General features: G+C 38.5%; 1 protein-coding gene across 1 annotated transcript; it reads left to right on the top strand.

Annotated features, from left to right (window-relative positions):
* The first annotated feature begins 1,230 nt into the window (after nt 1–1,230).
* PGM2 (phosphoglucomutase 2) lies at nt 1,231–20,232 on the top strand. Its single transcript, XM_053941334.1, has 14 exons — nt 1,231–1,324; nt 5,766–5,933; nt 6,772–6,878; nt 7,228–7,312; nt 8,639–8,722; nt 9,291–9,484; nt 10,614–10,803; nt 11,464–11,561; nt 14,032–14,212; nt 14,331–14,424; nt 15,541–15,670; nt 18,138–18,327; nt 18,943–19,076; nt 19,839–20,232. Exons 1-14 carry the CDS (start codon nt 1,253–1,255, stop codon nt 19,939–19,941), a joined length of 1,830 nt encoding a protein of 609 aa, XP_053797309.1. The 5' UTR covers nt 1,231–1,252; the 3' UTR covers nt 19,942–20,232.
* The last annotated feature ends 3,336 nt before the right edge of the window (nt 20,233–23,568 follow it).

Raw genomic sequence — 23,568 nt, 5'->3', positions numbered from 1 at the left:
TGTATGGCACCTTCACGGTGATCTTGCATTTCTCAGCAGCCTCAGAACACCTGCAACACACACTCTGCATCTGCACCACTCTCAGGGATCTTCCCCTACCTTGGCCTGTACTGCAGAGTTAAACAGGGAAATCCCAGTGACTCCTTATGGCTCTCCCTGCAGATGTGCATCACCTGGTCTAGCCCAGCTTCAGACAGAGGCTGATCAGATGTAGGGAAAACCTCCAGAGCACTCAGACTGCTGTTTCCCTTAGTACTTTGGGAAGTTGATGACAGAAATCTTGTTAGGCAAGAAAGAGGGCTCAGTGTTCTCTGGACTGTATGTTTGCCCAAAAAAATGTAAGAAATCAACCAGGATGGAGGGGCTTATCATGGCATCTTCAGGGGATTCTAGTCAAAACACAAGCTTAGTTATAGGAACTGTTTAGACAGAGCAGCAGCTCAGGCTTCTCTCAAGGGCACCATGCTATAAGCTATAGTAATTATTCAATCAAAGCCATATTAACCTGTTCTTTAATTCCAGCAGAAGGAACACAGTCCATTTGCCTGAGAGAAATTCAGTTACTTTTTTTTTTCCCCTAATTTTGCAGCTGAGGTCAGATTTGTGTTCAGCCAGAGGTACAGAGGCCAGAGGAACTGGGTTAAATGACCATTATCAAAATGATAGAGAAAACAGATGATTAGAAAAGCAGCCAAACATTTTTTTTTCTGATTTAGAGTGCTCCCGAGCTCAACCCTCATTCATCTTGACTATAAAAAAAAGGAATCGCAGTCTCCTTAGTCCAGTGCCCGTGGAATGTGACACTTCTAACAACAGCGCTACTTTCTTCCGTCAGCCATGCTGCGGAGGAGGCGGCTGTATCCACCGCGGCTTTCCCGCTGTTATTTGGAACGCTCCTCCTCCGTTCGGCGCAGTGCAGGGGCCGGGGCCGGGGCCAGGGGCTGCCCGGGGCTCCCCTCGGGGCTCCTCCGGGCCGGGAGCCGCAGCCCCACCTGAAAACATTCAGCGCCCCGGGAAAAAAATTGTTAAACCCCCGCTCTAAGCAAGGGCCCCGACCCTGCCGCGCCGGGCCGCAGGGAGGCGGGGCCGCCCTGTCCGGCCGTGGCCTCGGCCCCGACCCTGACCCCGGCCCGGGCAGGCGGGCGGGGCGGGGGTGGGGCGGCTCGGCCCGGTGGGCGGAGCGGGGCGGAGCGGGGCGGGCGCCCTCCGGAAGAGGGAAGGAGCGGAGCGGCGGCGGCCCGGGAGGAGTGGGATGGCAGCGCGGGGCTCCGCGGGGGATGGCGCGCTGCGCCGCGCGGCCGAACAGTGGCTGCTCTGGGATAAGGTGAGGGGCGGCGGCTCCGGCCAGGCGGGGGCTGGCCGGGGGGCGACGGGGGCGCGGGCTGGAGAAGGGTCAGGAGGCGCGGCGTGACGCCCGGCTGTTGCGTTGTGCCGGTTTGGGGTGCGGTAAAAGCGCCTGTTTGCTCCTTTGGCTCTGCTTTCAGAGCTCTGTGACAGAGGGGTGCTCTCCCTCCACCTCTCCATCCATCCCCTCCCGCCCCGCGCCGGGGCTGGCGCAGGTGGGGCTGCGGGGCCCCCGCACGGTGCTGCGGCTCTGTCACCTGCCGCAGCAGCCGCCGCTTTCGTTTAGAAACATCCCGGCTGGTCTCTCATTCTGGCTTTTAGCTGTACTGAACGTCTTTTTCAAAAGGCCCTGTATTGTTCCGAACCGCTTCAGTCGCAGGGCAGTTGGTAGACTTAAATTATTAAAGACCAGCATACATTGCCTTGTTATCTGTCTCTCAGTGTTAAAAACCTCCTGGTACCTTCAAATTCTTGTTTACTAAAATATTGATCCTAAAAGGCATGGGGGCTCAATTCAAAAACACCTGGAAATGCAGAAGCTCTCAGTTCTGGTTTTTTTCAGGTGTCACTTCCCTTCCTGTTGAGACTTTGATTTTGGTTTTGACAGCACTATATGCAGAAGTAAAATCTTCTGTGTGTTTCTGTTTTCCACATACCTAAGGAAATATCTTGCCATAGCGGTGTTCTGGAAATGGTCATTTAGTTTTGCTGCTGCAAGTCCCACTGAGATGCAGGCCTCTATTGGCACATTTGGTTTGCATTTTTTATGTCCCTTTTCATATAATTTGTCCATTTGGCTGTATTGGAACACACTGGCCATTGCCCCCCTTCAGTCACTAAATTGACTCCCCCGAGCTGAGCACTCAACAATGCTTTCTGAGTATTGTGTAGCACACATACCTGTTTGGTAAGGCATCTTCTGCTTATTTCAAAAATATCATGGAAACATATAATATTTCTCTTTTTTAGTATTCTTTCCAGGTTCTAAAGGATGTCATTAGAAGTACCTTGAGGTTTTTGTGATTCTTCATTAAAATCAGTAAACTGTTTAACTGACCAGTTACCCAGTTCTGGTTTTATTAGTGATAGAGCAGTGCTAAACTAGTCCTCTTTTCAGAAATGCTAATGCATCACATCAAATGACAATAAGCTTTTATGCCTTTTTTTCCCAGTTTAATTGAATTAGAGAAAATAGTTTGGTTTTAGAGCCTCTTATTTACATAGCTTCCCTCACCAGCATTAGTTATATTCCTGTCTTCTGTGTAATAATTTGCTTTTCAACTGGTTATTCTGATTATTTTGTTAAACCCTCTGGAAATCTAGTGCAGTATCCCTTATAGCATCTTTACTTTTGAAAGTTTAGCCCTCTGTTAGCACTTGCATCTTTGACTCAGTAATAATTGACTAGTGTGCAATACCCATTGCTGATTGCTCAAAAATGATGAGGTATTTTAATTTCTCAGGGAGCTGTTGAATGTTTCTATTGAGCAACAGAAGTATCAGATGTAACCCTTGTCCATTTACTCTGATATAAAAAAAAGTTCCTTTTTTACATGCAGAGATGGGTTAATATTTAATGATGATAAGCCCCATGTTTCTTACAGAATAATCATCTGCAAGAGCAAGCCCTTATGGCTGATGGCAGTTCTGCTGACCTAACTGGAAGATTCTACCTACATGACAATTACTCTGCTTGTTACCAGGCTGTTTTCATCACTCTGTTCATTACAGTAATAGCATGTTTTTCATTCTTTCTATTATCAGTCACAGAATTATGAATGGAAGGTAGCTTCTGATTTTAGTAAAAATAAAATCTGTTTAGTCAGAAGTTTTTCCTCTCCTGCAAAACCTTGTGGGGACTACTCTACTGATGATAACTCTTTGGGCCTTCCTGTAGTGTAGATTAAAGTAAATAACTTGAGTGTTACCAGGTGATGTTCAAGCTAATTGCACTAGTGGATATTATCTTGGTATTAAATCATCTGCCACTGTATTCACAGAAAATGGTACTTCCATACTCACATCTGGTTTAATTTGAGAGCAGAAAAAGCGTAACCTGAGACAATCAATTAGAAAGGAAAAAGCCAGCACTTCATCCTTCTGATACAATTTGGTCCTTCTTTGGTAGAGATGCTGTGAAGAGTTTGTTTAGGCAGAAGAAAAAGCCAAAACCAAGATTAGTTTTTTACTTAGCTGTGTACAGTGGCACCATAACGTTCTCCACAAAAGAAAAAATAGGCAAATTCTTAGGAGAAAATAGCTATAAACAGTTATAGCAGTAGTGCTGGAAAAATCCTTCTGCCATATTGAACAGACTTGGCCTGGCTTTTACCATTATTTGGTGTGGGGTGGAGGCAGGCAGTAGGGAGCAACTAAATTAATGCAACCAAGTTTTCTTTAGAAAATTATATGGACTGAAACTCTGAAGACTTGAGCAGCCCCCTGGACATGTACATTTAACCAGACTTAAAAAAACTGGAGGATCCCTCTAGTTTCACAGTAGATACCAAACATGAGAAATTGTTCTAACAAAAAACTCCTTGGCTGTGAGGGCTGCAGGATGCTCCTGATGTCCTTCTGCATTGGCATTACAGCTTCTAGTCTGTCAAACACCTGTAGAAATGTGTGTGGTATCTGCCTAAAAACATGCACATTTCAGTATTAAGAGATGACTCGTGTGCACGAGAAATTAAAAGGTGACTAGGCAGTGTACAAAACTAGATGCAAATGGTGTCATTCAGGCTTTACCTTTGAGACATAGGCCTGATATTACAGCAAAAACTTGACATCAGCTTGTAAACAGCCTAAACTCAGTTATGCTGCCCTATATATTCTATAACAACATAGAATTATATTTATTCTTACAGAATGTAATTACCCAATAATAATAGATAATTGTGTCAAGCTGCCTACAAGGAAATGTCTGTTACAACATTCTTGGACTGGTAAATTAGTAATTTTTGCACTGGAAATCAATAATTCTGGGGCACCTAATTGTTTATTGCACTCAAGAAGCTGGATTTTTTTTTTAATTGTTTAGTTTATTCTTCATTATGCAGCTTACTCATTAGCACTAAAGGCTCTTTAGCTTTTTCAGTATGTATTTAACTATGTTGTTTGTCCTGTGGCAGTGGGTGCACAGGTCAGTGGTTAGGACATCCCGACTCTGGTCTTCGTTTGATGTGCAGAATGTTTATACCTTTGTATGCAAACTTATTCACATGCCTACTACTCTATGTGTTTGCAGCATTTTCTGAAGCTGCAGAAGATATATGGTTTTACATTTTTTTTTTTCCTTTTTTGCCTAGAATGATATGCTTTCCTTTTCTGTAAGCATACCTAGGTCATCCAGGAAATAGTAGTCTATGACTTTTATGAGTTCATTTAATTGCCTAGAAATCAAAGTTTGTGTCCCTTTGGAAATGAGAATCTTCGTACTCCAGAGTGAAGTGTGTGTACTCATGCAGTGAGTAACGTGCTGCCTCTCCAGATAATCCTGTTGTCAGGAGTCTGCCAACTGCCATCTGTCCTCTTGGCTCCTAAGTTCTCAAGAAATCAAATACTGAACTTCACAAGTCTCATAACATTGAAAAGTTGAGACATGCAGGACTTTGCTAATTCCCTGAGTCTGGAAACAAAAAGAGTAATTAGCAATAGAGAATCTGGAAGCAATATAATAAGAAAAGCAGTGAAAGTTAGAAACTCCTCACTATTCTCAAGTGGTCTCACATGGCCTTTTTGTTGCCACTCTCGAATAATTTTATTTAAGAATTTGGCTGTAGTTTCTAGGCTTTCATCCTGGGGTTTTGCTTATTTTTACAAGCATTACCTGCAAATATGTTGGAAATTATCTTCTGCCCAGTCTGTTTAGTTTTTCTGCTACCTCTGATGCTAGCCAGTCTTGGGACAAGGTTATGATTTAATTTGTTTTAAATTCTACATATAGTGCTATAGAAATAACAAATATTTTTTAATAATTAACTTAACTTACTTTCTTAAATGTTTAGTATAGTTCTTGTGATGAGGAAAAAATTCTCTGAACTGTGGAAGTACTGCTTTTTGTTTGTTTTGTTTTTAAAAATAGAAAACATTAAAATCGACATCTTGGAAATCTTTTAACATCCCAAATTGTTATATATATATATATATTGTTATATATATATAAACTATATATATATATATATATATATACACACATATGCCCATTGCTGTCCAAGTAGCATGTTCACTTAAGGAGATAAATCTAAAATAAGTAATACTTGAGGTTGTACTGATTTAAAATTAAGAAGACAGCATGAGTTCTGGTGTTCTGGAAGTTGTGTGCCATGTTTTAATACTGAAACCCAGAGATTGGGACAGAAAGTCAGTTCTGTTAAGACAAACAAAACCTCATTTAGAATGTCTGAATTTTGTATCAACAGAATCCAAAAACTTACGCAATCGTGAAACAATTGCTTGCGGAAGGAAATGCCGGAGAACTGCAGAAATACTTTGGCTCACGGATGGAGTTTGGCACAGCAGGGCTCAGAGCTGCCATGGGAGCAGGGATTTCCCACATGAATGACTTGACTATTATCCAGACAACCCAGGTATTGTGTTCAGCACTTTATCTCACTTAACCGGTTGTGTATATGAATGGAAGAGCCTGATTTATGGCAAGCAAATGAGTATTCTATGGAAGTACAAGATCTCTCCTATTCTTCCAGTCTTCAGAAGTAATTTAAATTATAATTATTAGCTGAGTGCTGATCTCTGAAAACAAGCAGAGAGAAGCTATTAAGCCATTAAGTTACTTTTGGTATTTGATTTGTAATTTAATTTATACACAGCTGCAGTTAAGCTCAAGAGTAACAGCGCTGTTGTAACAACTACAAAAAAAACCTAAAGGTAGCTAACATTTGGTTAAGCTTTGTGTGTGCTAGGCATGGTTTTACATAAAGGCAGTGAAGGTATGTATACATAAATGAATCCTGAAGTAGATCTACTTGGGGAAAAAGCCCACAACCTTGAATAACTGCAGCCTGGAGTGGTGATGTATCATGTGCTAAAGAGATTATTAAGGGTGAGATTTGGTTAAAAAGCTGAAACACTGGCCAGCTGTTCTCTTCCTAATGTGAGACCCCTGACAGCTCAACCATTTCTCAAAACCTGCAATTCAGACTAATTGTGTTACCAGTTCTTTTTTGGAGTTGATTCTGATATTTTGAAAAGTACTTAAATGCTGTCCAGGTTTGCACTATTGATTTGAAGGCTTCTGGTATTTCATGGTGTTTATTGGTCCTGGACAAGCTGAATCCCAGAGCAGTTCAGTGAGATGCTATGTGTGCTCAGCTTCCTAAGACATCAGCATCTTAGCCATTATCTTAATGTGATGATAAATTAAACATCAAGATTGGGTTAATGAGGTGGATTTGTTGTCGTCTTAAGGGATTTTGCAGATACCTCGAGAAGAATTTCAGTGACCTGAAAAAGAGAGGAGTTGTGATCGGGTTTGATGCTCGTGCTCATCTTTCCAGTGGAGGTAGTAGCAAAAGGTACTTCTTAGGTTTTGTGTTCAGGATTTTGTAGCTACCTTGTGTGATCCATGATGGATCTACTTCAGTTGTATTTTCTTTCTGTAGAGTGAATCAATGTGTGGGATTTACAGTATTCTTACATACTGGTAATGCCAAAGCAGTTCTTAGAGTTGTGCTTTGTCTATTGGGAATAGAGAGGGAACACATTTAAATTGGGTCTGTACAGTAATTGAGGTATATTGATAAGTGATGGTGTTTTTGTTGGGATTTTGTAATTGCATTAGGGTAGAAGGAAAAGCTGTGAATTCTAAGAAACTAATAGGCAAGAAAATGAATATATTCCCATTGTATCTTTTCTTCCTGTTAGGTTTGCAAGACTTGCTGCCAATACCTTCATCAGTCAGGGAGTTCCAGTTTATCTATTTTCTGATATAATACCAACTCCCTTTGTGGTAGGTTTTTTTATTATATCTTTTTATTACTTTAACTGCTTTAAATGTACACAAATGCTGTCAAATACCTTGCATTACTTAAATTAAGGATGACTACACAAGCCAGTTCTTACTTTTTAAGGTCTTCGGGCAGAGAGTCTTTTACTTATTTAGCTATGTATTGTTTACAACATCCATAGGGAAGGGAGAATGTGAAATGTCAGCAGATAGCTGTGGAGTCTGAAGTCTGAAACATACACTCATATTTGTCTGGATTTTTACCTTTTTTTTGTTTGGTTTTTTTTTTTTTTTTTTTGGGGGGGGGTTTTGGGGGTTTTTTTTTGGTTGGTTTTTTTTTGTTTGGTTGGTTTTTTTGTGTGGTTTTTTTTGTGGGTTTTTTTGGGTTTTTTTTTTTTTGGAGGGAGGAGGGGCAAGGGAGAAGGGGAGGTATTCTATCCAAAATAGCAAGTTGTTGGAGTGCAGTGATGTTCTGCCAGGAGGATTGTTGGATTGTGTCCACGATGCCCCCATCAGAACACCAGGTGTCTCCAGAGCAACACAGAAAAGCCCTGCCCTTGGCCCTTGTCCTAAAAGCAGTAATTTCTCCCTATACCAGTTGCTCCAGTGAAGATTGTTGCAAACAGAGCACAGTGGTATAAAGGCTTTCTACATAGCATTCTTATACTGATACATTTTTTTGTAAATTTAGGGTCAAATTCTTCATAGTGCAGTTTAAAGTGGTGTTGCAAGGACTGCAGCTGATTGCATTTCACTATTAATTAAAGAGCCAGGAGTAAACACAAATTTGACCTGTATTCATGAATAATGCTTCATTTTTAATTCACTCCATCTGTTTTAAGCTAATTCATAAGAGCTCTCTTCAAAACAATTCTCTTCTGAGCCCTGATGGAGTAGTTTCTCCCCAGGCTGCTCCCAAAAGACGGTGTAGATGAGATTGCTTGAGCTGCAGTTCTCTGCCCCATGCTGACTTGTGTCATTACCCCAACAGACATGGCATCCTCTAAGGCCTCAGGTACCTCAAGTCATTCCACAGTAGGCAACAGGTGCATCTGGCTTCCTTCTAGAAATACACTAGAGATTCACAAAGCATCTGGAACAACATTAATAACATGTAAATGGAAAAATGCACAAGAAAAAGCAAGGGCTGAAGTTGAGCCACATGGAGTCTGGTGGAGCAAGTAGTATTTAACTTCTGCTTTAGGGAGTCAGTGTGTAGGAATCACATCCTGACATTCTTTTCATACTATGAAATATTATATATGCATGAGAAGAAATAATATATAGTATGTTGCACATTCTACTTCAAGTAATTTTCTCTTGTTACAGCCATACACAGTAACTCATCTGAAGCTTTGTGCTGGAATTATGGTTACTGCTTCCCATAATCCAAAACAAGACAATGGTTACAAGGTATTTCTAATGTGATCTATTTTTGGTCTCTTTTTTTTTTTTTCCATGTAGAAAAACAAATGCAATTGTATATAGTTCCTATCATGGTATACACTAAATTAATTACTAATCTCTCTATCTCTTCTATGTATTTAAAGCTAGTATTATGTTAAACTAATAATATAATTAAAATCTTCACTCTAGAAAAGAGGATGCCATTGTAATCGATTATCCACTGAAAAAACCACAGCTGCATTGCCTGCATACTAGTCATTCAGTAGCTGGGCAGTCATATACACACTGTTTCCAAAATACAAAAAAGGAAGTTTTCTCAGTAAATGACTGGGCCTTGTTTTGTGTTTCATTATGGATCTTCATATCTTTTGATAAAATTATTTTTTTTTAATAGAATAAAAATGGGATGTGAGAAGAAACACTGAAAATATGAACAGAATACTAACAGAATGCACAGAAGCCTAATTTACTGTAATACTCAAGTGAATTTACTGCACCTTAACCAGCAAAAAACATAACAAAACTATCTTACAAGATTAATGATCAAATACTCACTTACCTATTTTTTATTTAGGTTTACTGGGAAAACGGTGCTCAGATAATTTCCCCTCATGACAAAGGAATTTCTCAGGCTATTGAGCAGAACCAAGAACCGTGGCCTCAGGCATGGGATGACAAACTGATTGACAGCAACCCACTGCTTCATGATCCATATGCCATGGTCAATAAGGAGTACTTCAAAGACATACAGAAACAGTGCTTTTACAGGTGACTGGTGTTAACTCCTTTAAGAATACAGGATATTCCATCTAGTGTGTTAGCAGGGAAGCTTAAATTGATGGAAGTGAGGGTGGCCACAATCCTGCCATGACCCAATTCTGCCTGTACCTTTTTGTCATCTTTTGTTGTTGCATTGGCAGCTGTGTGTTGGTGTTGTAAGCCAGCTCATGAAACTGTCCTGGCAGAAGTCTAACCCAGCAAAATGAGCAAATTTCTGATGATATCTCCATGTATTTTCATGGCCATGCATCAGCCAAGTGTCACAGCAAGACTGGGGCTGCTGGAGGTGAGCTGGCATGGACAGCCCACCAGCCTAAAACCAGATTCTCAGGGAGACAGTGAACCAGGTTGTTAAGCCAGTTTGGGATGAAGGAGGTCTTGCTCTGTCATTCCAACCTTGCTTGTACTCTTAATAGCCTTGAGTGCCTTACAACAGCCTACTCCTCTCACTTGCTCAGTAAAATCTTTACTCAGCAAAATGAAGTGGATGTTTCTCTTGGTGAACAGTTAGAATTAATTTATGTGGTAGATGAGTATCAACCTTTTAGATCTGCTTATTTTATGTAGAAATTTTAAGCACCAGGAACCATGTTCTTACTCTTGCTAAAAACAGTCAGGAGTTACTAGAAAGCTGGGGCTATTACACTCCTTTTTCAGAATCGGAATTAAATATCTCCTTAGGAGTTTGCATGATTTTATGTATGCCCAATACTTCTTACTTGCTAAAACTGAGTGTGCTCAAATTGGGCAGGCTGCTGTTGACTCACTTTGTTCAGAGTTTTTCGGAGTGGTTTAAATGCTAGAGTTGGGGTTGAAGAGTCTCTTTAGTCAGTTGTATTTGTTTTTCACTTGACTTCTTTGGGATGTGTAGACTGTACTACCTTTCTTACTCCAGTGATTTGCACATACTCGGACATTGAATGCCAAGAGTGACTCATATTGTTGAAAAATTAGGCTAAGCTAATTTTCAAGCCATTGCTTTTAAAATCTGACCTCCTTTAATTCATTATTTCAATAGTGATATAGAATACTGAGTTATATCTGTTTCCAAACATAGTCAGTTTTGTGCAGAACAGTCTTCCATGTCCAAGTTTACTGTTAACCTGTTTTATTTCAGGAATATAAACAAGGAAACAAACCTGAAATTTGTTCATACTTCTGTGCATGGGGTAGGACATAAATTTGTGCAGTTGGCATTCAAGGCATTTGACCTTAGCCCTCCTTTTGCTGTTCCGGAGCAGAAAGATCCTGATCCAGACTTCCCCACAGTGAAATATCCAAATCCTGAAGAAGGCAAAGGTGTTCTGGTAAATAGATTTAATTTTTTCTTAATAGTTGTGATGTCTTTCAGTGTTTTCTTTTTTGCCAGAAGTCACAGCTAGGTAATGGTGGAAGGTCAATTTTTAATCTGTTTCATAGCCTTACATTTAGTGAGGGGTTAGCTGGTATCCTTTAATTGACATAACCCTCTTTGAACCAGTCAGGTAGTAATTAGCTATAACTTTCAACTACTTTGTGCTGTGCTCTAACAGAATGGGCAAGATCTGCACATGGGACGAAGTGATAGTTACTTTAAAAAATAAAATAATAATAAAAATCTTCTCATTTGTTTTTGGAAGGCTTCTACTCTTTTGTTCTGACACAACACCAGGAGGGAGCAGGAGAAGTCCTGACAGGTGGTTAGAGTTTCTGCTACTATTTTTGTTACACTTTATTATTGAAGTATCCCATTAAATCTAGCTAGCTTTTAAGTTGGGCTGCAGAAGTGGAATGATGTAGGTAAAGTTAAATGTCCTGACTATGTTCTTCTGCCAGACTAGAAGTTTTTGGGGTTTTTGAGAGACACATAATGATTTTGGGTGTTTGAGATTCAATAAATTGGGAAAATTACTTAAAACCTGTAAAGAAAGTGAAAATATTATTTGGGAATATTAACACTCATCTGGTCCTGCTTGCCACATTTCCAGACATTGTCTTTTGCTTTGGCTGAGAAAGATGGGGCAAGAATCATTTTAGCAAATGATCCTGATGCTGATCGACTGGCAGTGGCAGAGAAACAAGAGAGGTATGGTAATAAAGTAATGCAAACCACTGACATTTTTTACTCCCAAGGTTAGGCTCACTTGGAGAATTCTTGCTACTTGTGTTGCCGAGGAAGAATAGTCACAGAAATAATTTTTTTGATTGAAAACACACAAATGTGAGAAGACTGTATGAAGCAGACCACAGTAGAGGCAGAATATGAAATAATGATCAATATTAAACAGTGTACAGAAGCCTGAATAAATAGTTGACACTTGCTGTAGTTTAGGCATGCACAGAAGCATGTGAATTGTTGTTATTGTGCTATACATTTTTAAAGGTAGGTTTTCAGTTAATTCTTTTTTTATAAGACTGATAAACATTTTTTCATTCTAGGTTTATTAAACAATAACTTGGATTCAGGAGAATCTGTATAGTTCCCTGATAATCTCTTGTTCTTTAGTATGAGTATCTTCTTTCTCAAATCCTGTTAAACCAAACATTTTACTAATCATTAGATGATTTGTGCTTCTCTTGCTCAGATTCCCACTTCTTTACATAATGTTACGTATTTGCATTTCACCTTGAAGTTTTTCAGAGTTTGGTACTTCTCAGTGTAGTCATTTGTACTCTCCCCTTCAAGAACTACCTGTATGAGCATTATTTATCTTTGCATACCCAGTCAAAGAAGGGGATCACAAAAGGTAAACTTGCTCAGTCAGGGGTTACAATAAATTGTTCATATTTGTGAAAATGCAAGCTATAGTTCTGATTCAATATGGCTGTCCCCTGATTTCATGCCCTCTGATACCCTGTACGTCTACAGCTGTTTGCATTTCTGTATTGTGATTTTATTTGATTAATAAAAGAAAGCTGAAATTCAAGCACTTGGTAGCATATCTATAAATAGTGGTGTTTCTCCTTTATTTACCTTGATAAAGCAGAAACTAATCTGAGCAGTTATAAACTATAAATCCACAGTAAAAATAAGCTGCAAGGTTTTCAGCTTAGAGAGGAGCAGAAAAAAAAAATCTGCTGCTGGACCAGCATATATTAATTCCCTGTGCATGAGAGCCAGAAGAGGGATGTAAAATTATAGCAACAGTCTTTGGTACCCAGGGGATGGTATGGGCATCTGCTAGGTGTCCTCAGTGGTTGTGGATGACTTAAATAGTTGAATCTGTATCAGTTAGACAAATTTCAAAAGTCCAGTTAAAGGAAACAGTGCAAATACCCATTTTGCTCAATGGATAACCAAAAATGCTAAAGTAGTAGCTTTAAAAGTAGCAGTATTTTATTTGGGGTTTTGGGGTGCTTTTAAACTCATTAGCCTCACAGCATGAACTAAGGAGGCTTCTCTGCCTTTGGAAAAAGAACGGTCTTTTGTGGACACTCTGCTGTGTCTTGGACAATGTTAGTTGGAGGGTTCGTATTTCAATGGTTTTGGTCTGTGCCAGCCTCAGTTGGTAATTCAGCATTGAGGAAAAGGTATAAAGAGTTTCAGATTATGCTAGTTATGATGGGTTAAAACAAGAATGCAAAATCACTCATGCTTTTTGTCTGAAAACTTTGAGCTACCAGAAACATGAAGAGGGGTGTTAGTTTATTGCATCCATTACCAGTGAGAGTGTGGTGCTCTCATTCTGCTACTTCTACGCTCTTTGTTTAGCCAGTCTTAGTTGTCTCCTAACTTTCAGTCCTCCGTCTTCTCAGACTTCTGCTGTAGCTTTTCATACACTAATCAGTTATTAATACAGGCTTCTACAGTATCTGTACTTCTTCTTTGACAGAACCTCCTGTAGAGCACACTCTCTCAGCACTCTTACACTAAGTTGCCGCTGTGCATTGCTTTGTGCCTGTTGGCATCAATAAATGCAGGAGACTGAGTCTGCTTCTCTTTCACAACAGGTACTGTTTCTGTAGGTCTTGGTTTTGTTAGTCTGGAGGTGTCTCTGTCCCCTTTTGTGACTGGGAATTTTTTTGGCAATTTTGACATTTGTCTTTCTTCTTTTCATTTTATTTCCTGTTCTAGCAACACATCTATATTAATCCTTTATACACATTTAAGATTTTTTCCCAATCTTCCTAATGACTAATTGATGTATTTGTGATTAAATTAAAAGTATTTGTCACTAGGTCAACTAAAAATACTGATCACTTGAGAACTGTATTTTTGTGTCTCTGTGCTTGTCTTAATCACTGAATTTATAATTTGTATGCTGAGCATTTTTGTATTACTTAAAATATGTTGGAAATATCACTGTTTCATTTTTGAATAAATGCAAAAGCTTGTGTGTATGATGGAGAAGAAAGGTAACAGTTTCAGAATACTTTGGGGGAGGAATTTTTTTGCTGGTTCATTATGAGCACATGATACCTTGTTACTGTTACATGGAATTCCAAGGCAGTGGTTTATTTGTTAATATTCATTTATAGTAGAACCAATAGATTCCTTTTTTACCCCGGTATTATCCTTTGATTTAATGTACTTTCTAATATTTTTTTGCCTGTAGTGGTGAATGGAAAGTGTTTTCTGGAAATGAACTAGGAGCTCTTTTAGGCTGGTGGATCTTCACTTGCTGGAAAAATAACAGTAGGGATACTTGTGCCATTAAAGATGTCTACATGTTATCCAGTACTGTTTCTTCCAAAATCCTGAGAGCAATTGCACTAAAGGAAGGTTTTCACTTTGAGGTAAGCAACATGTTACACATCATTCCATGTACTTTTAGCATCTTTCTTACTAAGTGTCATATCTTCATAAAACATTGCTTTTCTTCTCAATGCCTTTGATTTCTCCTCACTGCTGTAGGAAACACTGACAGGTTTCAAGTGGATGGGCAACCGTGCCAAACAGCTCATGGACCAGGGGAAAGCTGTTCTTTTTGCATTTGAGGAGGCTATAGGTAAGAGACAGAATGTTGTGTTTTCATATCTTGCAAAATAGTGAAAAATAGAACACTGCAAAAAGTGACAGAATTGCAGAGAGTCATAGAATGGGCGAGGTTGGAAGGGACTGTTGGAGGTCATTTGGTCCAATCTTCCTGCTCAAGCAGGGTGTCTTAGTGCATATTACACAGGATTGGGCACAGATGGTTCTTGAACATCTCCAGGGAAGGATATTCTACAATTTCTGTGGGCAACCTTTGCCAGTACTCTGTTAGCATCTCAGTAATGAAGCAAAATGTAAAAAAAAAAAAAAAAAAAAAGCTAAAAATGCCAATATAAGGGTGTCCTCAATACAATGGGTGTATTTCCAGTGAGTAACAGATAATTATCTATTTGGCTGATTGATACTAGTTTTTAAAACCTTTGTATCTCTGCTTAGCACAAAGCTTGTGAGCTAGGAGTATATATGTACAGTAGCGTGGCTATGCATATTTGGACTGCAAATTCTGCATAAACTTTTTTGAAAAAAAGAGAAAGAAATTCTCTTTTTTCAGACATGAACTTGAGCTTTTTTACCTGACAGATTTAAGCTCAGTGTAAATGAGAATAAAATAAAGTAAAAACTACCCCAAATTACATTTGTGAGCTGGAAAGCCATGGTTGAAAGCCACAAATGAAAGTTATGAATTCATGAGGAGGAAATTGTAAAGCTGTAATGCTATTTAAGTGTCTCAATACCTGAAAACCAGAGAAAATGTGGTTAATTTCACACATAATTATCAGTGTTACCTTACACTACTGTATAACATAATCACATTTGAGACAATGCTATACTTGCATTGTTCCTGCAGTGGAGCATTTCTCTATCTAGAAAGCTCCATAAGGACCTGGGAGAATGTGGCACTGATATGATGTAAATCTCTGTCTTGAAATTCCATTAAATACCTTACTTATTAAAATTAACACTGATTAGAAGATACATTTTTTTCTACTTTTGGTTTGACTCTAAAAAGTCTGTACTATGGTAATGTGCATATCTCCTTTCAACAGGTTAGCCTGTTTGGCTAACCTTCCCTCCCCTTCCTATTTCCTGTTAAAAATGTGTCTAATTATATCTAATGTTCCTTGTTTAGGTTATATGTGCTGTCCTGCTGTTCTGGATAAAGATGGTGTCAGTGCTGCTGTTATAACTGCAGAGATGGCTAGCTTTTTGGCAACCAGGAATTTGTCTTTGTCTCAGCAGCTGAAAGCTGTCTATGATGAGTGAGTTCAATTATAATTTTTTATTTTTCGTATTTTATCAATTTCTCATACTGGGGTTAATAGGGACTCAATAGCAGCCTATAGTTTATAAAGAAATAAAATGTAGAATATTGTACTATTAAGACAATTCTGTGCTAATAGTAATATTCAGAAAGTGTTCCTGCCTTGTGGACATGAATATATTTATGACTTTGTTTTGTGTTGTTTTAAGGTATTTTAAATATAATAATAACTACCTTAGTAATTCTCCATTAGTAATGAGGTCTTTGTTATGTTTTTCTGAAAGATTTTTTCCTTTTGGGAAGTCCCGCACTTGGGTCCTTTTAGAGAAGATTGAGCAGGTTTTTGGCCAGCTGTATTGCTGAGCTGTAGAAATCTCTGCATTGCTTGTTGCTGCTTAAATGAGCCAGACACTCAAAAATGTTGATGGCAGAATGGGTCTAAGTAGCTCTGGCTTATTTATGCTACACACAGAAGCCAGCATGCTCCTGTCCTTGCAGGGCTACTTAAAATTAAATTAATTCTAGTTGGCTCTAAAGTTAGGCTTTTTATTGTATTATTCTTTTTTTTTTTGACAGATGATTGTTGTTGAGTTTTGGTTGTCCTTTTCTCTTTCTGCTCCTGTTTAATGAAATCTGAGCTGATTATGCAGAAGTGCTGTGACTGGCCATTACTCTTGGCTGTATACAGCCGGGTATCCCTCTGAGAGCTTTTGATATGAGGCACTACTTTTTCTTTTTTCTTTTTTAATGGATTCAATGAAATTAATAGCAAAGATGAATATTAGATTTCATGAGGCAGGGCATGGTTTTTGTAGAGGTTTTTGGTTGTTTGTTTTAAAGAAGGGAGCAGCACAGGCTGTTTGATACTCTCCAGCTCTTCATATCTCATAGACACTAACAAGGGAGTGTGGAACCTGCAAAGAGACTCATGGAAAACTCCAGCCTTTGTGCTGCTTGTTTTGCTCATCCTGAGTTCTCATTTGTGTGTAGCACTATCCATGCTTGTTTCATCACCTCTTTAGGAAGGAAACAAGTGGAAGGAAACAGTGTTTACACTGCATAGATAAATTGTGTGATATAAAAGCATGAAAGAAGAATTCATACCTAGAGCAGCAAATACAGCATCTGATGTGAGAATTCCCTTAAGTGCTACTAGCTGGAAGTGCATATTCAAGAATTGAATATTCAACTTCTGGCTTGAGGTTTTTTAATTGTTTTTTTTTAAATACTAATACAGTAAACACCTGCTTCAGATTGACCTCAGAATATTTGACTGAGTGGAATTGAGCTGTGCCATAGTTCTGCTGTGTACATAGCCACTGAAGAGGACTCAGAGCTGTTTTAGCATAAGAGCAGTCTGTAAGATGTCACTGCACATAGTCATTCTTTGCGGCAAAGCTACAGATAGATAGAGGGAAAGATACAAATCTGCCCTATTAAATTGTTGTTTGATAATAAACTGGAAGGAGGGTTCTTGTTTTGTTTTGGGGGATTATTTTGTATGTGTTTGATTTTTGTTTGTGGCTAATACAGAGTTGCAGTTTTCTACTTCTTACTGCTTTACTTTTTTGTCAGATTTGCCTTGTGAGTTACAGTCAAAGCAGAAGAAATTGTTTTGTTTTTGGAAATGTAGAAGGGGAATCTGTCTCAAAATAAATGCAGATCAGGAAAAGGACATGGTCCTAGTAGGCTTCTTTCAGGTACAGGATAGGTTTTGTTAAATCCCTTACTGAATTCTTAAGACTAATTTAACTACTATTAACCTTCAAGATATCCATTTGGGTATAAATATGACCTTATTTAAGAAGGCATTCAGATTTCTAGCGTGAACATCTGCCCCTCAGATTTTCACTGCCATCAAGGATATTTATCAAGTCTTGATCTGTAGCAAGAGCTCACTTGAACAACCAGTCCAGGCTTGTATGTTTCTCAACAACATGTTATTTTGAAAAGTCAGGGTTACTGGGTCATTTGTCTTTGATGCATCATGTTATCTGGCAGCAAACAGGTGAGGTAGAGAGACAACGTTTAGAACAGTTTGGTTTAGTAAAAACACTGTAATGGGAGAGTAGAAACACTTCAGTGAAATTATTGGAAAAACCAGTCTAGAATTTGCTTTACCTAGAAAAGGTCAGCTGGAATCCTCTCAAACAAGCTATCTCTTCCCTTCCTATGGTGGTTAGAGCACTTCAAGGCAATAATGGTATCTTTTTTTTTTCTGGTGTTGCTATAAACTTTCTCAGTTTTCATCATTAAAAATAAAAGGCATCTGCACAGAAGTTTATTTAAAGTATGTAAAATGGGATAATTAAGCTGTTTAGACCTTTTTAAATTTGTAAGGGCAAGAACTGATGCTGCAGTTGGGTGAGCATGAGTACAGTGTTGCTTTTTGGAAGGTTGTATATGTCTGGTGTACAACTCTTAGAACATTGCTTCCTGGATTCACTAATATTGCATCTTCACAGATACGGCTTCCATATTACCAAAGCTTCGTATTTCATCTGCCATGATCCTAAAGTTATTCAACAGCTTTTTGACGACCTTAGAAATTTTGATGGAAAAAACACATACCCAAAATTTTGTGGTAGATTTAAAGTTTCTGGAATAAGGGATCTAACTACTGGGTATGACAGCAGCCAGCCAGATCAAAAGGCTGTAAGTATCTTTCTAAATTACATGTAAATCATATGTGATGTATATACACATACATAAAACATTCTGTGGAGAAACACTAACCGTATTTACATACTGAGTCATAAAATAAGTTAGATTGGTGATTATTATTTTGCCTTGGTGAAAGGAAGTGAAGCCAAGGAGGTGTGGGTTTTTTGTTAGGTTTTGTGGTGTGTTTTTCTCTCCAAGATGACAGTTTGTGAAGGGCAGTAGGAGGATCTTGCTGCCTTGCTACATCAATCTGCATTGTTTTCTTGTGAGTGCAAATTAAACTGTCTAATAAGATGTGGCTTTGGATTCTATGTTTTTCCACAATCTCGATTTCTTTTCCCCCTGGGAAATGCCATGACAGCTCAACTTCTATTAGCAGTAAAAAATTGTCTAGATTTGAAATGAGCTACCTAGCAGTGATGCAGTTCTGCCAGATTCCAGGCTGAGGGCAAGGCTGTCCTTGTGGTCTCAAGACCACAATGTTGAAGAAAACAGAACTAAACTATAATTTTAGCTGATGCTTTTGTCATACTATCTAACATCAAGTCATGGGTTTATAGATAGTCTCTTCCAAGTTTTTTTAAAAAATATTCTTAATATTTCTAGATACTTCCTACTAGTAAAAGCAGCCAAATGATAACATTCACTTTTGCTAATGGAGGAGTGGCCACAATGAGAACCAGTGGGACAGAACCAAAGATCAAATACTATTCTGAACTTTGTGCACCTCCTGGAAACAGGTATTGTCACATACAGCAGTACATTTGGTGTAACAGAATCTGTGTGGCTTTTTGGCATTGTCTTAGAGAAATAAGAGCTCTCCATGTCAAATAATATTACTAAAGTCATTTTAGTGACTGTATTTGTATAAAGCTTCAACTCTGCAAGATTTGTTGACACATTCTTGTCACTGAAATTTCTTTGAACTCGGTTTTACATTCAGAGAAAACAGTATCAGGAAAAACATTCTGCCTTAAATAAATGTGAATATTTCACCCCTTTTTTACATACATAGTTGCTTTAAAATAATTTAATCAAATATAAATTGTTCTAATAGATTTCAGGCCCTTTTATGTTTAGTAATTATATCCTTAACCAGTAGCCTTGGAAATCATACAATCTTAAAGATAATTATTTACTTACATAATGAAAGTAATACCTTTTCACAGATGAAAAGTCATCTAAGAATACTGCTACAAGTATAAAAATTACACTTCTAGTCACTTACATTTAGTAATAGAAGAACTTCTGGACTCAAATTGGCCATACTACTTTAGATTATATTGTGGAGTTATGTTTCTTCATAGTCTTCATGCATATCAGTTGAAAGTGAACATCAGTGCATTACCATAAGAAATCAAATGTATAGACTTTTAGCAATAATAGAAAATATTTGTCTAAAGCAATGCAACAGATTTAAAAATTCCTCATACTAAAACTGTACATTTTAGCTTTTCCATTGTTTCACTGTTTTCTGCTTTTGTGTGATTTTTGTTTTCCAGTGATGTTGAACAGCTGAAGAAGGAGCTAGATGAATTGGTCAATGCTCTTGAAAAACACTTCTTTCAACCAGAAAAAAACAAACTTCAACGACAGACTGAGTAAAATAGCAAAATTACTACCTTGATAGGCTTTTGCAGAATTAGAAGTGCATTATTTAAGAAGTTAAGGTTTTTTAGGACCAAACATCTGAGAACTCTGACTATAAAGACTTCAGCTTTTAAGAGTTATTTTGGGTACTCTTGGCTCTAGTATCTTATTTTGGAAGGAAAATACCTTTACCCTTAATGGACCAAAAAACCCAATCAGTTGAACTAAAAGCTTTATGAACTAAAAGTTGACTGCAAATGTATTTCAATCAAAACATGTTTTAATTAAATATAAATAATACTCTGATATCTGAAACAGCCTGTTTTGTGGTGACTTATTTCTTCTGTGTGCATATAATCTGATAACACTATGCAACTTTGTCTGGGTTTAGATTTGCAAAGCAAGTTCTTCTGTTAACAGGAAGTATTTAAAGCCTGTGGTGAGAATTTGACAAACTTGGGGCAGATGATTCAGAAGTAGTTATCTTTCTGAGGGATTTTGGCCCAAAGTAATGAGAAACTCAGAGCAAATTTGTTGAATATCTATTTTCTTTGGGACTATGTATCATATTCCAGGCTAGGGATACAAAGTGTACTAAACTGTCTTTGAATACCATGAACCCATTAAGATAGTATATCTACATCCAGCACCTTTTTGTTGCCTCACTGAACTAAGCATAATTAGTTCAATGCACACCCTAGTTTTGGAGCCTCTCACACTGTTTGCTGCCATGACTTGGTGCATGTCTAATATAGAGCAGAAGTTTCAACTTCATTGCATGCTTTTGTCTGTGCTTGCAAAGCCTGAGAGGGTTTTTTGGAGGTTTCCAGTTGACTTTAATATGGGGCTCTTCTGCATTTTCAGTATTTGCTTTGGATATCAGTGTAGCAGTAATAGTCACAACCATAGCTACATACTTCTTATAAATGCAAAACTTCTAAGCTTGATTTTTCCTCCCAGAATTCAAGTCCTCTGTGCTTGTTATTTTCAGTGCAACTTGAAGATTGCAGCAACTTGAAGATTGTGCAGCTGGATACAGGGAGGCAGCCCTAGGGGAAGTGGAAGGAGAGGAAGTTTTACACAGTCTGATATACCACTGTCCTGTGGTGAGAGGACTCAGAAATGAATCTGGGGGTGCTTCAGGGATCTTTGGTGGTTTACGACACCTTCTAAGACATGGCAGCTGCCTCTTAAGTCAGCCTAATTGAGTGAATTGTGGCCCATCAGAAGGAATTAATACCTTCAAGCCTCCATGTGCATGTCCCAGTACTTTTCTGGAGGGGAGTTTTCATCCTGAGCCAGTTAAGTAAAGGGGGGACATTGGCATGATAAAAAGCACTGTCCTAGCACGAAGGATCTGCTTGCTTGAAGGCACAGACAGAGGAATGATTCTTCAGGAGGCAGGCTGGGGTAGTGCTTTCACTTTAGGCATTGATGAGCTACACCCAGGGCTGGGGATCCTTTGTGGGTCTGCACAAGCCTGCAGCCTTGGGCTTCTACTGGGGAGGTGATCCTCCACTCTGCTTTTGTGAAACCCCTCTTGGAGTACTGCATCCCAGCACAAGAACAACATGAAGCTGTTAGAGTAGGTCCAGAGGAAGGTCATGAAAACAGTCAGATGGTTACAATACCTGTGCTGGGAAAAAAGGCTGAGAGGGCTGGGGTTGCTCAGCCTGTAGAAGAGGCTGTGAGATCTTATCTTCTATAAGGGGGCTTATAAGAAACACACTTTTTACCAGGGACTGTAGTGACAGGACAAGGGGAAACAGTTTTAAAGTGAAAGAGGATAGATTTAATTGGATACAAGGAAAGATTGTTTTATACTGAGAGGGGTGAGAATGGGAACAAGTTGCCCAGCAAAGCTGTTGGATGCCTGAAAGTGTTCAAGGCCAGGTTGGATGCAGCTTTGAGCAATCTGATCTGGTGGAAGGTGTCCCTGCTTCATGTAGGGAAGTTGAACTAAGTAATTTTTAAAGGGGACCATCACACCAAAACCATTGCATCATTCCTTTTACTTTAGTTTTTACCGGGAGGGCTCACGTTTCTTTTGGCACAGGATATGATAAAGGATGCTTTACTTAATTCATGGAAAAGGCCTGAAGACAGAGGATTACAGGTCCTGAATTTTTTTATGTATTTATCTTAACATCTCCACAGGCTAGAGAGGCATATTTTACATGTGCCTTTATATGCTAAACCTGGATTTGGATTTTACTTACATTAGAAGTTTGGAAGTGAGACCTGCAATGCACTTCTGTATACTGAAACATCCCTAGGAAGGCTTTAGAGCATCCTCAGAAACAGTACAGACATAGGATGACCTAATCTTTATCATTTTGTCTTCCTAAGGTCAAGGAATTTACTTGCTCCATTCCTTTCTCTATTCCAGACAGAAGTTCACAACTTTGGCAGGGGTGGGGCACAACAAAATAAATAGCCAAACCCACAGCAGTTTATCAAGCTGCTTGAGCAATTATGATAAACTACAAAATTACAAGAGAAAACTTGATATTGCTAAAGTCTTTACTAACCTTGTCTTGCATCAGAGAAAGAGGATCTAGAACTGAAATAAAGAATCAAAACAAAGGCAGCAAGAGTATAGCAAAGAGAGAAGTTAGTATTGCAAGTCAGAATGGGTGTTAAGCTACAGTTTTTTCAGAGCTGGTGTAATCCTTCCACTAAAGTGTTGTGTAAGATAATGAAGCCTACTTGGACATTGTTAATCCCAAGACAGATATTAAAACACAGACAAATGTCATTTGTAAACAAGTAGCATTGAACTGGGAGCAGTATTTTATCCAGAGATGGGAATTGTCATGACTGGAATAAAGAGTGCTTGCAGCCCGGACTGAACTCAGGTGTAAGGGAATTCTTGGTTGTTTCTAGAGAAAGACACATCCCTACATTACCAAAAACATGTAAAATGAGCCTGTTTTTTATAACAGATGGAAACACAATTCCAGTGACAGTTGTAAACATTGATCCTATAGGGGATCAGGCCTATGGGGCTAGAAGGAAAGACTGAGAAGAATTAGTGTAGTACTCAAAACTCTGCCAAAATAAAAACCAAAAACAGTAATGCTTTAAGAGTAGAATAGTGGACTTCACTTGAAGGTTATTAGTTTTTTACAAGTCCTAGTATCATAACATTTACTGAATAAATTAAAATTCAGGGATGGATTGAAACAGTTTGGCTGGAAGGAAGTAAATACATTTCATCTAAGTAATATGAACTTAGTCCATGGCATGTTATGTAAAAGTATTGTTATGATAGTCAAGTATTGATTTGCAGAAGGATTTATTTGATAATTTTGCTATATACAAATCATCAAGGATAACTGGAATTCTAAAAGATTTATTTTATAAGCAGTTTTCATTTTGTACAATGTGTGCTTAAATATGTAACTGATTCACCTACAAAGTTTCTATAAATAAAGTTTTTCTCCTCGCTAATCCTTTTAAAAATTCCAGTGGTCATGGGTTTTATTTCCACACACCACCAACAAGCAAATCTTATGTCCTTGATTAACAATCACTGTGAATAGCAACATTAAAATGATACTAAATTAACAGCTGTTAACCACCAGCACAAGTATTAACAAGTTTGGGGATTTTTAGGATTCTGATGCTGAAGGCATCTGG

This window comes from Vidua chalybeata, chromosome 4 (genome assembly GCF_026979565.1).
Source record: "Vidua chalybeata isolate OUT-0048 chromosome 4, bVidCha1 merged haplotype, whole genome shotgun sequence".
In the NCBI taxonomy this organism is placed as follows: domain Eukaryota; kingdom Metazoa; phylum Chordata; class Aves; order Passeriformes; family Viduidae; genus Vidua; species Vidua chalybeata.
Note: the sequence above shows the minus strand (reverse complement) of the source record. Positions and strands in the feature narration are given on the sequence as shown.

Excerpts from the sequence above, each read along its gene's own strand:
- PGM2 (XM_053941334.1), top strand. The coding sequence starts at position 1,253 with ATGGCAGCGCGGGGCTCCGCGGGGGATGGCGCGCTGCGCCGCGCGGCC. Across the intron at positions 7,313-8,638 it reads TAATACCAACTCCCTTTGTG|CCATACACAGTAACTCATCT; the intron begins GTAGGTTTTTTT and ends CTCTTGTTACAG. Across the intron at positions 15,671-18,137 it reads CTGAAAGCTGTCTATGATGA|ATACGGCTTCCATATTACCA; the intron begins GTGAGTTCAATT and ends GCATCTTCACAG.